Source organism: Pseudophryne corroboree, chromosome 12 (assembly GCF_028390025.1).
Source record: "Pseudophryne corroboree isolate aPseCor3 chromosome 12, aPseCor3.hap2, whole genome shotgun sequence".
NCBI classification, from domain to species: domain Eukaryota; kingdom Metazoa; phylum Chordata; class Amphibia; order Anura; family Myobatrachidae; genus Pseudophryne; species Pseudophryne corroboree.
Window position 1 is genome coordinate 103980819 of NC_086455.1, and position 17119 is coordinate 103997937.

At 46.8% G+C, this 17119-nt stretch overlaps 1 protein-coding gene across 2 annotated transcripts in view; it reads left to right on the forward strand.

Moving 5' to 3' along the window:
- LOC134980847 (putative N-acetylated-alpha-linked acidic dipeptidase) overlaps positions 1-17119 on the forward strand; it is a 466241-nt gene that overhangs the window by 33810 nt on the left and 415312 nt on the right. For both annotated transcript variants that reach the window (XM_063947838.1, XM_063947839.1), the window contains exon 3: positions 14141-14429. In XM_063947838.1, the coding sequence (XP_063803908.1) occupies positions 14141-14429 (289 nt within the window). The remainder of the gene's footprint in view (positions 1-14140; positions 14430-17119) is intronic.

Consider the following 17119-nt stretch of genomic DNA (forward strand, 5'->3'; position numbering starts at 1 on the left):
AAGGGACTTGTTTCAGCAAGTACCATGTCTGTTCCAAGACTTACCGCAGCTGCGTTTGACGGCATGGCGGTGGAACGCCGGATCCTAAGGGAAAAGGCATTCAGGAAGAGGTCATTCCTACCCTGGTCAAAGCCAGAAAGGAGGTGACCGCACAACATTATCACCACATGTGGCGAAAATATGTTGCGTGGTGTGAGGCCAGGAAGGCCCCACGAAGAAATTTCAACTCGGTCGATTCCTGCATTTCCTGCAAACAGGAGTGTCTATGGGCCTCAAATTGGGGTCCATTAAGGTTCAAATTTCGGCCCTGTCGATTTTTCTTCCAGAAAGAATTGGCTTCAGTTCCTGAAGTCCAGAAGTTTGTCAAGGGAGTATTGCATATACAACCCCCTTTTGTGCCTCCAGTGGCACTGTGGGATCTCAACGTAGTTCTGGGATTCCTCAAAACACATTGGTTTAAAACCAGTCAAATCTGTGGATTTGAAGCATCTCACATGAAAAGTGAACATGCTCTTGGACCTGGCCTGGACCAGGCGAGTGTCAAATTGGTGGTTTTTTTCTCAAAAAAGCCCATATCTGTTTGTCCATTCGGACAGGGCAGAGCTGCGGACTCGTCCCCAGTTCTCTCCCTAAGGTGGTGTCAGTGTTTCACCTGAACCAGCTTATTGTGGTGTCTTGCGCCTACTAGGGACTTGGAGGACTCCAAGTTGCTAGATGTGGTCAGGGCCCTGAAAATATAGGTTCCAGGACGGCTGGAGTCAGGAAAACTGACTTGCTGTTATCCTGTATGCACCCAACAAACTGGGTGCTCTTGCTTCTAAGCAGATTTTTGCTAGTTGGATGTGTAATACAATTCAGCTTGCACATTCTGTGGCAGGCCTGCCACAGCCAAAATATGTAAATGCCCATTCCACAAGGAAGGTGGGCTCATCTTGGGCGGCTGCCCGAGGGGTCTCGGCTTTACAACTTTGCCGAGCGGCTATTTAGTCAGGGGCAAACACGTTTGTAAAATCCTACAAATTTGATAACCTGGCTAAGGAGGACCTGGAGTTCTCTCATTCGGTGCTGCAGAGTCATCCGCACTCTCCCGCCCGTTTGGGAGCTTTGGTATAATCCCCATGGTCCTTTCAGGAACCCCAGCATCCACTAGGACGATAGAGAAAATAAGAATTTACTTACCGATAATTCTATTTCTCGGAGTCCGTAGTGGATGCTGGGCGCCCATCCCAAGTGCGGATTATCTGCAATACTTGTACATAGTTACAAAAATCGGGTTATTATTGTTGTGAGCCATCTTTCAGAGGCTCCGCTGTTATCATACTGTTAACTGGGTTCAGATCACAGGTTGTACAGTGTGATTGGTGTGGCTGGTATGAGTCTTACCCGGGATTCATAAATCCTTCCTTATTGTGTACGCTCGTCCGGGCACAGTATCCTAACTGAGGCTTGGAGGAGGGTCATAGGGGGAGGAGCCAGTGCACACCACCTGATCCTAAAGCTTTACTTTTTGTGCCCTGTCTCCTGCGGAGCCGCTATTCCCCATGGTCCTTTCAGGAACCCCAGCATCCACTACGGACTCCGAGAAATAGAATTATCGGTAAGTAAATTCTTATTTTCGAGTTGATCGCACGTAGCAACTTTTTGCTGCTCGTGTGATCAACCTGACGCCACCTATGGGGGAGTGTATTTTAGCATAGCAGGGCTGCGATCGCTTTTGCAGCCCTGCTATGCTAAAAAAGTTTCAAGGAAAACAAGACCTGCAGCTACTTACCCAGTGGCACGGATCCAGCGATGACAGTCCCGGCTGTGACGTCACACATCTGCCCTCCAAACACCTGGACATGCCTGCGTTGGACTCACCACGCCTGGAAAACGGTGAGTATCTGCCCCGGAATGCCTCCCACCTTTCTGTCTTCTTGCGATTGCCGCTTCAATCACTTTTCTCACTGGTGGCGTTGCGGCCCGCAACGAAGCGCGTGCGCAATGCGTCCACCGCGCATGCACATTTCCGACCTGTTCGCACCGCAGCAAAGAACTGCTGCGTGCAAACGGGTCGGAATGACCCCCTATGTTCACACCCTGCTCGCGGAGAAGTAGCATCATCTCAGCCATTACCTTGATGAACACTCTTGGTGTCGTGAAGAGGCAAAACGGCAGTGCCTGGAACTGATAGTGACAGTCCTGCAGCGCAATTCTGAGATAAGCCTGCTGAGGTGGCCAGAACGGTATGTGAAGGTACGCATCCTTGATATCCAGGGATACCAGGAATTCGTCCTCCAGACTTGAGATCACCGCTCTTAGAGATTCCATCTTGAATTTGAATTCCCTCAAGTAGGGGTTCAATGACTTTAGGTTTACTATCGGTCTTAACGAACCGTACGGTTTCAGCACCACAAACAGGTTTGAGTAATAACCCTTGTGTTGTAGGAGAGGTGGAACTGGAACAATGACATTTGACCTTAGCAATTTTGAATGGCTTCGTCTAGGATAGCACTTTCTGTCAGTGAAACTGGCAAGCCTGATTTGAAGAATCTGTGACGTGGGAGTTCTTGTAACTCCAGTCTGTACCCCTGGGTAACAATATCTTGTACCCAGGGATCCAGGCATGAGGATGCCCAGACATGACTGAAATTTCTTAGTCTTGCTCCCACCTGCCCGATCTCCAGGCTGGGAGGTCCACCGTCATGCCGAGGAGTTTGAGGAAACAGAACCAGGTTTCTGTTCCTGGGAACCTGCGGGTGCAGGTTTTTGGGATTTCCCCCGACCACCTCAAAAGAAAGTGGAGGGGGATTTGGACTTTTTAACTTTAGTGGTCCGAAAGGACTGCATCGCAAACATAGGATATGATTTCCTAGTCAGTGGTGTAGCAGAGGGAAGAAAAGTTGACTTACCCGCAGTTGCCGTGGAGATCCACGCATCTAACGCTTTCCCACACAGAGCCTGACCTGTGAAAGGTAGGTTCTCCACACTCTTCTTGGATTCCGCATCCGCAGACCATTGGCACAGCCAGAGTCCTCTGCGTGCCGAGACAGCCATGGAAGAAGCCCTCGCATTCAGATGTCCAAGGTCTTTCATGGCTTCCCCCGTGAAACCTGCAGAATCCTGTATGTGACGTAAAAACAATTCAATGTCACTTCTATCCATAGAATCTAACTCTTCTAGTAAAGTGCCTGACCACTTTACAAGAGGAGTGATCCAGGAGAGGCTGTGGATTTTTTTCTTTTTCCCCTTCCTTTACCAGCAAAGAAAGGGGAATCTTTACCCTTTTTGTATTTATTGGGCCGAAAGGACTGCATCTGAGAGTGATGTGTCTTTTTCACCGGCGCAGGAGCATTAGGCAAATATGTAGATTTACCCTTGGGTAGCCGCAGAAACTAAGGCATCCAGCCCATCTCCAAACAAGGCCTCACCTTTATACGGGAGAGCCTCCATATTCCTTTTGGAATCTGCGTCAGCATTCCATTGGCGAATCCACAACGCCCTACATGCTGAGATCGCCATGGTAGTGGCTCTTGATCCCAAGAGACCAATATCTTTTATGGCTTCCAGCATGTATGCAGCAGCGTCTTTGATATGACCTAACGTTAGGAGTATCTCGTCTCTATTTATTGTGTCAATGTCTGATGACAAGTTTTCTGACCACTTTTCAATAGCACTACTCACCCACGCACAGGCTATGGTGGGCCTGAGTAGTGTCCCATTGGTCACATAAATAGATTTTAACTTGCTATCTGCCGGCTCCTTTAGTGAAGCCGTCCCAGGCGCAGGGAGAATCACCTTTTTTGTTAACCGTGACAGGGCACTGTCTAAAACGGGGGGTGGCTCCCACCTTTTCCTGTCCTCTGCAGGGAAAGGGTAAAGTGCCTGAATTCTTTTGGGAATCTGAAATTTCTTTTCAGGGTTTGTCCAGACTCCCTCAAAGAGACTGTTCAGCTCATGAGATGGAAGGAAAGTTACATTAATTTTCTTCTCTTTATTAAAGTAAGCCTTCTCCTGTGGTAAAGGAGGGGGCTCCGTAACTTCTAATACCTCCTTTATAGCAACAATCATGTATTGAATGTTTTTTGCTAACTTTGGATCTATTCCCCTGGAATCACTAGTGTCGACACAGGAATCAGAGTCCATGCCGGTATCAGTTTGTACTACTTGTGCAAAAGATCTTTTTTGTGAACCTGAGGAGTCCCCTGTGGATGAAAAGGCACAGGGCCGGCTCCAGGCATGTTTCGAATAGAGCGGCCGCGAGGGGCGCCACCCTTAATGGGCGCCGCCATATTCGAACTTGGAGCTGGCCCTGTTCAGCATTACCCGGCCTGTGTGCCAGTACGTGCTGTGCGGCGCCGGTGTCTGACGTCAGACACTGGCGTCACACAGCACGTATAGCGCACACAAGCGCTTTGGAGGCCGCCCACCCACGCCCTCAGACAGCAGCACTCCTCCCCCTCCCAGCGCCACAGGTATTGTGGGGGGCATTTATGGATGGCACTGTGTGGTCATATCTGCACTGTGGGGGCATTTTTGAATCTGGCACTGTGGGGGCATTTATCTGGCACTATCGGGGTATTTATTTATCTGGCACTGTGGGGGCATTTATGTATCTGGCACGGGGGTATTTATGTATCTGGCACTGTGGGGGCATATCTGGCACTGTGGGGGCATTTATGTATCTGGCACTGTGGGGGCATTTATGTATCTGGCACTGTGGGGCATTCATTTATCTGGCACTGTGGGGGCATTTATTTATCTGGCACCGTGGGGGCATTTCTGTATCTGGCATTGTGGGGGCATTTCTGTATCTGGCATTGTGGGGACATTTCTGTATCTGGCACTGTGGGGGCATTTATGTATCTGGCACTATGGGGGCATATCTGGCACTGTGGGGGCATTTATGTATCTGCCACTGTGGGGGCATTTATGTATCTGGCACTGTGGGGGCATATCTGGCACTGTGGGGGCATTTATGTATCTGGCACTGTGGGGGCATTTATGTATCTGGCACTGTGGGGGTATATCTGGCACTGTGGGGGCATTTATGTACCTGGCACTGTGGGGGCATTTATGTATCTGGCACTGTGGGGGCATTTATTTATCTGGTACTGTGGCGCCATTTATTTATCTGGCACTGTGTGGCCATTTATGTATCTGGCACTGCTGGGGGGCATGTCATGTGTAGCTGACATGGCTGGGGAGCATATCATGTAGTATTCCCGCTAGGCGTCTGTGGCTAGGCAATGTGTCTCAGTGCTCTACCTGGCGCAGTGTGTCTCCGTGCTCTACCTGGCGCAATATGTCTCCGTGCTCTACCTGGCGCAATATGTCTCAGTGCTCTACCTGGCGCAATATGTCTCAGTGCTCTGCCTGGCGCAATATGTCTCAGTGCTCTGCCTGGCGCAAAGTGTCTAACGTGCTCTGCCTGGCGCAAAGTGTCTACCGTGCTCTGCCTGGCGCAAAGTGTCTAACGTGCTTTGCCTGGCACAAAGTGTATAGGATGTTCTAACTGGTGCAATGTGTATTAGCTGCACTACTGTATGGTGTAATGCGAATTGCCACTATTATGTGGCCACGCACCTTCCCCATGAAGCAATGCCCCTAAATTTTTGCTGCGCGCCATGCTTTAGCATGTAGGTAGATGAGCACCAAACATTACAGTATGTACATCATTTTGCCCTCCTAACTTAAAAATGTGCCCTCCCTGTGATCAGCACCCTGCCCTAAAAAGTGAACACTATCATGTGTAGCTGGCACTGCTGGGGGGCATATTGTGTGTAGCTGGCACTGCTGGGGGGCATGTCTTGTGTAGCTGGCACGGCTGCAGGGCATGTCATGTGTAGCTGGCACTGCTGGGGGGCATATCAGGTCTATCTGGCACTGCACATTATGTGTATCTGGCACTATACTGGAGACATTATGTGTATCTGACATTATACTGGAGACATTGTGTGTAAGGATCACGACTGTGGCTGTTATGTGTAAGGCTGCTAATTGTGTGCGTAGAGGGGGTGTGAAAATATATTTATTTATAGTCTAATAATATGAAGTTATGAGGCCACGCCCACTTTCCAGAGGCCGCGCCCAATTTTCCTGGCGCGCGCATAGGTGTGTATGTGTGTGTGTGTGTGGGGGGGGGGGGGGGGGGCGCTTATACATGTTCACGCTCAGGGTACTAGTAGGCCTGGAGCAGGCCCTGAAAAGGCAGAACTATTAAAAATCAAATTTCCACGGATTTTCTCCAGTTTTCTGCATGAGACTCAGACTTATCCAATCTCTTACTGATATGATTCACACTATCACATAATTCTTTCACCCATTCAGGCTCGTGGTGCGATGGCAGCGCCACCACATTACAACTCTGTGTCCCTAAAATGGCTCCCTCAGGGGAAGAGCTCCCTGCCTCAGACATGCCACACACGTGCACAATCACACCACAGACACTCCGCGGCTTATTGGGGACAGACCCACAGTAAAATCTGTCAGAAGGACAAAGAACAGGATTTGCCAGCTCACAACTCAGCGTCAAGGAAAAAATCCCTTTGTCATGTACCTTGTACACAGAGACCTTAAGCGCTTATAAAATGCCAATAATGTAACTGAGCACCCAAATCACACTCCCCCCCCCCTTTTGCACCGTGATACTTGATTCAGAAGTGTGGAGGAAGATCAGCGGTTCTTCCCCTGCAGCAGGTGGGAGAAAATGACGCTGAACAGTGTGCTGGCTGCCTGAGGAAGAAGCTCCATCCCCTGTAATGGCGTGTTTCCCCTGAGAGCTAATTTTTAATCTCTATACAGGTGGGGGTGTAGGACTGTGCCTCAACATCATATGCTACCTTTTGCCAGTGAGAGTAGGTTTCATGCTGCCCAGGGCGCGCCCCCCCCCCCTCCCCATGCGTCCTGCACCCTGCTGGGCTCTTTGTTATGGATAGCATGCTTGCGCAGTGTTCCCGCTCACTGCACGGTACCTTAAGCCGTCACGATGACCGGAGGTCCCTCTCTGCAGATCTCCGGTAACACTACTCACCAGTCTTATGACTTCTGGCTCTGTTAAAGGGGTGACGGCGTGCTGTGGGAGTGAGTGCATAGCCGCAGCTAGTGTTCAGTACCCTTCAGGAGCTAATGGTGTCCTGTCAGCAGAAGCAGAGCCATGAAACTATTTAGGAAGTTGGTTCCTACTTCTTCCCCCTAAGTCCCACGAAGCAGGGAGACTGTTGCCAGCAGTCTCCCTGTAAAATAAAAAACCTAAATAAAGTCTTTTAGTAGAGCTCAGTAGAGGTCCACTACAGTGCGACCAGTCTGCTTGGGCACATTTTCGAAACTGAGGTCTGGAGGAGGGGCATAGAGGGAGGAGCCAGTTCACACTCTGAAAAAGTCTTAAAGTGCCCATGGCTCCTGCGGAACCATCTATACCCCATGGTACTAAAGTAAAGGACCCCAGCATCCTCTAGGACGTATGAGAAATAATAAAACTAGAAAAGCCCCTAGGAGCTCCCCTAGCTGTGACCGGCTCCACCGGGCACATTTTCTAAACTGAGTCTGGTAGGAGGGGCATAGAGGGAGGAGTCAGGCCACACTATTAAACTCTTAAAGTGCTCATGACTCCCAAGGGACCCGTCTATACCCCATGGTACTAATGTGGACTCCAGAATCCTCCAGGACGTAAGAAAAAGAAAAGTAACCATCATAGCTACAAGCACAAGGTGTCAGCAATTGTATATCCTTTATACATAGCACTGTTTCGCGATAACTGAGTCACATTCACTAAAACTCTGGCATAGAAGATTTGGTCACCTTGAATACTACTGTGTTCAAAAGCTACAGAACGGGATGTTCACAAGAATGACAGTGACTAAAACAGAGAAACCTGTATGTGAGAGCTGCATATTAGGGAAACCGAGTTGTCAGGCATTTCCCAAGTCAGTAAACAGAGCTATAAAACCACTAGAGATAGTACATTTAGTTGTGTGTTGTCCAATGGAAGTAAAGTCTGTAAGTGGATAGAGATATTTTGTGATATTTATAGATGACTTCACAAGAATGACACATGTGTACCGTCATGGGCTTGAGGGTCTGATCCATGTCAGGATCCATGGACTTGACTGACGAGGAGACTAGGAAATTAAGTGAGCATATCAAATGCTTATTCAATAGCAAATCAAATGCTTATTCACAGATCAAGGATAGAAACCAACATGGAATAAAACCCTAGGTCATCAGGGAGGTAGGAGACTACTGGAAACCCTCAGCCAGTACCTGTAACCAAGTAAAAGGAATTCAAGGACCGTGGAGCTGGTACCAGTGCTTGAGAACTCTAATTGGACAGAAGGTAACTCAAATAACCAATAACCCTCCTGGAATCCACTGAATGTTGTACAACCCAACTTCCAGAGCTGGCTGCCTGTAGCTTACGCACTCAGAGAATGATGCAGATACAGTACTCAGTCCCCAGCACCCAGGCTTGACCACTCCACTGGAAACACCAACACTTAATGACAAGACAGGACAACAACCACCATCAATGGTTTGATGCACAGAGAGAGTCCCAGAGGCAAGCTTGGGGCAAATATGCTGTGAAGGGTAGTGGAAATAATGTGGAACTCTCAAAGCAGCAATACAGGCTGAAGTATCTAATATATGGTCAGTCCACATCAACACTCAATGAGCAGGTGTGTTGTTAACAGGAGACTTGCTTGAAGTCACAAATGGTAGAACACTGAAGACTTGACACTTGGAAGTAATATTACAGTCAATGATAATAAATGGATATTTCAGACCAATGCAGTAATAAGTCAGGCTGAAACCAGACTGGGACCAGAATATACATAGTGGGCTGAACTGAATGGAACCGGAATGATGAACACAGGCTGAAAACATGCTGGTTAACCAGACTGGAATTGGAGAACACTGAACATACCTTAAGCCGGGCTGAAACTGGAGGAATCAAGAGGTGTCTAGAACCAGACTGGAACTGGAGGAGTACTTGCAAGTTGCACTGGACTGCAGCCAATGGGGACTGGAGCTGGAGTAGGATTGGAATAGGCAGTAGCACTGAACACAGGCTTGAAGACTTCTGGATACTGGCAAGAGCGATAACACTGCAGACTAGATATAAACAGACTCAGGTGGCAAGATGGACAGGTACATTCAGAGGTAACACAAGCTCTGGTCCAGGCTGCGAATCTGAATCAGAAGGTACAGTACACACTAGAGAGTGAGCTCACAGAGGAAGCTACATAGCGACCTACTGTAGTGACAAGTGCAGCTTTAAATAAGGTGCTCTTGCAGAGGATAGGAGAGAGCAGTTATGTGAGTGAGCGGGGCAGACATGCAGTGACTGGATATTAGCAATCAATTAATAAGATCCATTATGGCTGCGCTCATGCACCTTAGGAAAGCACTGACATCACCCTGGAACAGGATGATCCACCTTGTAGAAGCACTGTCAGACCATGTATGAGCAGCTAAGTCCCTGGTTTGTGACATGTAGTTCATTAAACAGACATCTCAAGTGGCGAAAAAGATTGATTTTTAACAAATCTCTTGTAATCTGCAAACAGGTCAAAGACTCAGGATCTGAGATCTGATAATGATGAGGGAATATCTCAACAGAGAGATGGAACAATTAAAAAAAAATGTGGAATAGAGCATCAACTGACCATTGCTTATGCTCCTTTATGAAATAGTGTGAGTTAAAAAAAAAAGGTTAACCACTTTGTACAGTAGTTGGAGAGGTATCTGGTCGACAGCACTTAGGTCGACATTCATTAGGTCGACCACTATTGGTCAACATGCATTGGGTCGACATTGCTATTAGGTTGACACACAAAAAGGTCAACATGAGTTTTTAAAAAAAAATTCAATTTGTGAACGTTTTCATACTTGACGATCTACGTGGACTACGAATGGGAATAGTAACCTGTGCCGAGCGCAGTGGTAGCGGAACGAGGCACCTTCCCGAAGCATGGCAGCAAAGCGAGCCATGCGACGGGACACTATGCACTGATTGGGGTTCCCGGTCACTTTACGAAGAAAACAACACCAAAAAAATATATAAAAAAACTCATGTCGACCTAATGACAATGTTAACCTATTTCAGGTGTCGACCTAGTCACTGTCCACCAACAGTGGTCGACCTAATGACTGTTGACCTAGTTACTGTCGACCCTATGATACACACCCGTGGGAAACAGGCCTAGACAGTTTTGGGTGGAAGCCATGGGGGTCATTCCGACCCGATCGCATGCTGCAGTTGTTCGCAGCGGTGTGATCCGGTCAGAACAGCACATGCGCCGGCACCGCAGTGCGCCGGTGCATGCCAGACAGCCAATGGGCATCGTTGCTTAGCGATCACCTGTGCCTGATTGACAGGCAGAGGCGGTCGCTGGGCCGGAGGGGGCGGCATGGCGGAGTTTGGCCACCAGTTTTGGGGTGCAGTCTGGCCAATGCAGGCGTGGCCAGACCGTGTGGGGGGCAGGCTGCAGCGGCTGCATGGCATCACGCGCAGCCGCTGCGACCCAGGGCAGTGACGAGTAACTCCCGGCCAGCCGCAGGAGCTGCGCTGGCCGGGAGTAACTCTACAAGTACAGAAGCATTGCCGCTGTGCGATTCTTTTGTACTTTTGCGGGGGTGGGTGCGGCCCGACATGCGGGGCGGACTAGCCCTGTGCTGGGCGTCCCCCGCATGTCAGCAAGTGATCGTAGCTGTGCTAAATTTAGCACAGCTACGATCAGGTTGGAATGACCCCCCATGTCCACAGCAGTTTATCTCAAGAACAATTCTCGTATAGTTGCCCTAAAGGTCATAAAACCTATTGAAGTGTGGTCAAAAAGAAAACCCATTGTAAAGCATAGATAAATGACCATCCAACCAGCTCCTGTCATTTTTCAAACACTGCCTGTGACATGGCAGTTAGGAAGCTGATTGGCTGGTCATTTATCACTCTTTATGCATCTCATATTTATCTCTTGTTAAGCTTAATACATTTGGACCAATACCAAAAGGCTAATCAAGTATAAAAATGTAATGTTCAAAGAAACAACAACAGCTTACAAAATTGTGGGTTTAAAACTTGCTGCTTTTTACCCCAGAGACAGTAATCGGCTATTGAGATCATTACACATTTTAGATTGTTCACATTAGTCCTGTCATAGCCCTGCAGGATTATATACTACTAGTTACCAGCCCATCAGAATGACGTAACAGCATAACAATAATGTCAGCGCCGGCGGCTGTGCATGCCTGAATGTACAACAATTGAATTGCTCCGTCAAGTGCCATCTATTGGCAACCGGTGCGCAAAATACTTGAATCCCCTCATAGAGGTGAGGAGCAGCAATAGCCTTTTATTACCGTGTTTGCTTTTTATGATGGCATTTCTATGTAGCTTCTTTGCAGAGATTACAGTTTTATAGCTGGTTCTTCCAGTTTTGCAGTTTTCTCTGTTGTTTCAAATTGGTTCCAAGATTTTGTCATATTGTTAATTTGTGTTCAGGCAGCTGACATACTGATGGTTGCACTGCATTTTAAATTGGTTGCAAAATTGCTAATCCATAGCATGCTGTATATGTTGCAATGAGTTATCTTAACTGCTTTTTGTAGAATTTTGGTATATTAGAGTATTATCATAATCAGTGACTTCATGTTTATCCTCTTGAGAGGTGTTCTGTTGGGTGGTATTCATGTGAACAGCGGTCAGGAGACCAACGGTCACATGACCTCCCCCAACATCATGCCCCCACACTATCCCTACGGTCGGCATGCCGACCAACAAAGACTATTTCCGCTTGTGTTGCAGTTGCTGCAGCTCCCCGTCCATGATCGCGGTCGCGGCTTTTGCTGAGACTGTGACAGCTGTGTTTCCATCTCAAAACATTTTTTGGGGTCATCGGGGGGGTTTCCAGGTACTCGGACCCCCCTCCCCCCCTGCGTGCGCCACTGCAGAGTAACAGATCAGGTTATCCAAACAAACATGGAAGTGTGCAAACAAGAAAAAAAGTCATAATGTAATGCTGGGCGACACTGAAGGAAATCACACTCTAAGGAAGACCTCCTCCATTTCAAACTTATGTTCTTGTACTTCAGAGCTGCCCTTTCCCTGGCAAAACCATCACTCACTCTCTGCTCTTAATTTTGCTGCTAACTTCACATCCAAAATTGTCTCTATACGTCAGGACATCACATCACACCAGACCATCAACAACCATCCACCTCCCATCCCTTATAACCCCTCCCCATCCCTCTCACCAACATCTTTCTCCCATGTATCTGGTGAGGAAGTAATGGCCCTCATTCATTCCTCACCCCCCACCACCTGCCCACTTGACCTTATGCACTCCTGCCTCTTCCACTACCTCTCTCCTTCTGCCTGTTCCCATCTTGCCCACTTTCTCAATCTTTCCCTCTCATCAGGCACTGTCCCCTCTGCCTTCAAGCATTCACTCGTTTCCCCTATTCTTAAAAAACCTACCCTTAATCCAAACACCCTCTCCAACTACTGGCCCAGCTCTCTCCTCCCTTTTGCCTACAATTTCCTTGAACGTATTGTCTACAACCGCCTTACTGCCTTTCTTTCCTCCCATTCACTACTTGACCCATTCCAGTCTGGCTTCCGTCCTCTCCACTCCACTCCACTGAAACTGCAATGACCTCCATGCTGCAAAATCTGATGGCCACTACTCTCTGATTATTTTTCTTGAACTCCCTGCTGCTTTTGACACTGTGGACCACCCACTCCATCTGCAAATCCTTCACTCCACTGTTCTGCATGATACTGCCCTCTTCTGGCTGTCATCCTACCTCTCTGACTATTCCATCTCTGTTACCTCTCATAACTCCACCTTCCCTCCACTTCCCCTAACTGTAGGTGTCACCCAAGATTCTATAATTGGTCCTCTCCTTTTCTCTCGCTATATGTCCTCTTTAGGTGAACTCATTAGTTCTTTTGACTTCCAATATCATCTCTGTGCTGATGATGCTCAAATCTACCTTTCCTCCCCTGACCTCTCCCCCGCTTTCCTCACATGTATCTCCGACTGTCTCTCTGCTATCTCTTCTTCGATGTCCCAGTGCTTTCTTAAACTTAACATGTCTAAGACTGAGCTGATCATCTTCCCACTCTCCCACCCAAGCTCTCCGCCCACAATTTAATTATCTATTGATGGCACAACTATCTCCTCTAGCCCACAAGTGTGTTGCCTTGGAGAAATTCCTTGACTCCTCCCTCTCCCTCAAAACACAAACTCAGCACCTCTCACAAAGCTGCCATTTTTATCTCAAAAATATTTCCAGACCCTTTCTCACCTAGGATGCTACAAAGACCCTTATCCACTCATTGGTCATCTCCACATTGGGCTACTCTAATCTCCTCCTGACTGGCATCCCTGACAAATGTCTCTCTCCAATCTATCCTCAATGCTGCAGCTCAACTCATCTTCCTTACCAAATGCACCACGTCCTCCTCCACTCTCCTACTTGCCCTTCACTGGCTTTCCTTCCCTTTCAAAATCCAATTCAAGCTTCTCACACTGATTTACAAAGCCCCCACCTACTCTTCTCCCATTTACATCTCTGACCTTATCTTCCTTTACATTCCCACCTGTCCTTCTCTCTCTGCTAAAGCACGTCGCCTCTCCTGCCTACTGATTACTACCACTCCAAGATTTTTCACGTGTTGCACCTCTTTCTCTGGAATTCTCTACCTCTCCCCCTCAGACTTGCCACCTTTCTAAAAAATTTCAAACGGGCTCTCAAGACCCACTTCTACACCAAACCCAGCGGTCTCTCATCCTAATCTCTCTGTTCCACACTTATTGTCTACCTCACCTGTGTCACCCCTGTCTGTCTGCCCATCCCTTTTAGAATGTAAGCTCTTACGAGTAGGGCCCTATTCTCTCATGTGCTTATCCTTTTTTTATTGAAACCATGTTCAGCGGCACCAATTCCCACGGTTTTCTGCCACCCTGATACTTATTTCAGTATCGTCTGCTGATGCAGCCAAGTTTATTTAATCTGTACTTGACCTATATTGTCTTTGACTGTAAATCACTGTTTTCCTGTTTTGATTATTCGTTTATGTACTTTGTAACTGGGCGCTGCGGATCCCTTGTGGCACCATATAAATAAAAGATAATAACAATAATGTCCTTTTCTGCAGATTTTTCTCCAGCAAACCTCATATAGCAGGAAGCACCCAGGATGAAGAGGTACTTGTCAGTCACATTCATAAGACATGGCAAGCAAGTCTTCATGGAGCAAAGATATACAACTACACTGTACTTCTCTCTTACCCCAATGCAAGTGATCCCAATTATGTCTCCATTTTGTCTGATGATGGAACTGAAAGTGATCTATCAGAAAAAGTTGAAAAGATTCTCAGTCCTGATCAAAATGATCCTACTGTAGTCAATCCATTCAATGCCTACTCGCCATCTGGTGTTATTGTGGTAAGATATTTACATGGAAAGCTTTAATGCAATTGCTGACTTGCTTGTATAAGTAGGTTTTCCATTATAGATCCATTATAATTACAGTAGGCTAGAAAACTCAAATTTCCTCAGGATACACCCAGCAATAGATTATATGGTGCCATACCTATAGAGTCATAACCAGCCTCATAGAAGAATTGTTTATACAGCAGAATTATATTATATTAAACCTGTTTTAGTGATTATTGGAGTGCAGCTGGCAACCATTCATGAGCTGGATTCAGTGTGATTTACCGGTGGAAGGGATGCCGGTGGTCAATATCCCGACAGCTGCATCCCTCCCGCCAGAATGCCGGCAGCGGGGCAAGTGCAAAGAGCCCCCTTGCGGGCTCTCTGCGCTCGCCATGCTATTGGCTCTCTGCGCTCGCCATGCTGCAGGCTCGGTGGCTCGCTGCACTTGCCACAGGATCTATTCTCATTCTATTGGTGTTGTGGACACTCACGAGTGGGAAAAGTCCTGTTGAGCCTGGATTCCAGCTGGCGGAATCAGTATGCTGACCGCAGGGATCCTGACAGCCAGCAAATTAAATGTATCCCTATATGCTCTATGGTAAAAGAATTTAATGGGAAAAATTCATCTTCCTTTAATTGTCACAATTTCTACACTCCCCAGGGAATGTACAAATTGGAAAATTCATCAAACTCCAAAAATGCTTTATTTTCGGACTTTGAAAGAGAAACTGTTTGCCATCCTGAGACGGAGTGACCCTTTCTGCAGCAGCCAGGCAGCCCTGGCAATAAGATGCCACCCGGGGGGCAGGGGACCGCAGCTGCAGTAATCCTTTCTGCAGCCGGGCAACCCTGGCAATAAGATGCTCGGACAGCCAAGGGGAAAATGATCACTTTACAAAAAACTGTCTTCTCAAAATGCCCAGTTTTTAGGAAGTGATCATTTTCTGATGGGGGCATAATGAATACTAAATAAAAATGTGAGAGAATACAATGAGAATTGAAAACTAAAAATTCCAATTGCACAATTTTTTCATGATAAATATGCCCCTTATAGAGAGCAAGGAATATCTTATCTGATTCAAGTTATCTATCTTTTAGGCTTTTTAATAAATTACCGTCTCAAAAGATGTTTAGGGGATTGATGACACATACAGGGGATTAATGACACATACAGGGGATTGATGACACTATTCAGCTTGGATTTAAGTGTTGATTTCTTAAATATGTTTGTACTACTGTGACTTGCTGTTTTATTGTACTGGTGTGCTTTTGTACAAAAAAATGTAATCTGTCATATTTGTTGTGTTTTTTGATTATGACAATAAATTGTATTCATAGTTCACGTATATATACCACACAAAGGGCTGGCTCTATAGTTTGCTTCATTCTCCAGCATAGCAGTACTAAGGAATTTCTAAATGTATCCACTTGGATTCCACACATTCTAGAGCTGGAGACTATTAGAGAGCAGTGCACTCCGGCACATAGCTCCTGAAGTGAGACACCTATATGACGCTGTTAACTTAACCAATTCAATACCATTACCGCTGTTACCTGTGTACCTGTTGATACCAATAAATCCGCAACCTGGTCAAGAACTCCTTGTGTGGCCTAACAGTCACTTTCACATTCTGCCTGACACCAATTGTGACCACCATCCCAACAGGCTATATCAATAGAGATGAGTATCTGTTGGTTTGTCTGTGACAGGGCAGTCACTATTATTATCCCAATGTAAAGTAGTAGTACAGTAGCTTATAGAATTGCCTACCCTATTATTAGGTGGTCCCAGAGGTCCCTCTCTCCAGCTATCAGGCTAAGTGCAACAATGGCTGCACAGGCTACAGAGGCTTCTAGGGTGCCAGTCTGTTCCTTGGGGTTGAAGCATTACCACAGGCTATTTTTTCTTTACTTGTTTTAACTCTCTAGTAAGCTGTAGTCCGTTACTCTCCAACTGTGCCTACCCATCCCCTAATACCTCCTAATGCTTCCTCATTTTGGGTAGGATCAGTGGCGGTTGCAGCGCATATCACATGGACAGGACAGCTATTTGCGGGATAACAGTATATCATTAACTATTCTTACAAACACCTTCTCGATGGGAGTCTGTAAACGCACCGGCAATCGGCGCAGTGTATGACAGCTGCACACATTGGCACAGGGCAATTTGTTGCCTCCCTTCTGTATCTGCCCACCCCAGACTTCTGTCTGAACTAGCCAATGGAAGCCTGGGGGCAGGCAGATACAGGAAGGAGGCCATATTATACACAGAGCTGATAGCTGGTGTGCTTACAGAGTCCAGGCATTATTATTAAACTTTCCTCCCCAGAGGAGCATGCAAACCTATAGTAATACCAATATGCAATGGGAGCAGAGAGGTGGAGCACATTGCATCCTCATATGCCTTGCCACATTCATTTAATGAGAGTAAGAGAATTATGAAGGCGTGTGGGATGTCATTAGCATCATATATGCCTTTGCATAGCCATATAATGGCAGGAAGAACATCAACAAGTCACATACTGCTGCTCTTCCCATCACATTTCTGCATGTAAAATATAGGCTTGGTTATGTAGTAGAGAAAGGGGATTGGAGAAAACCTCCAATTTTAAACTTTTGCGCTATAAAAAATATATGATATGGCTGACAATAATAACAAACTCCTATTAAATTAAAAATATTTTTTAATATTGCAT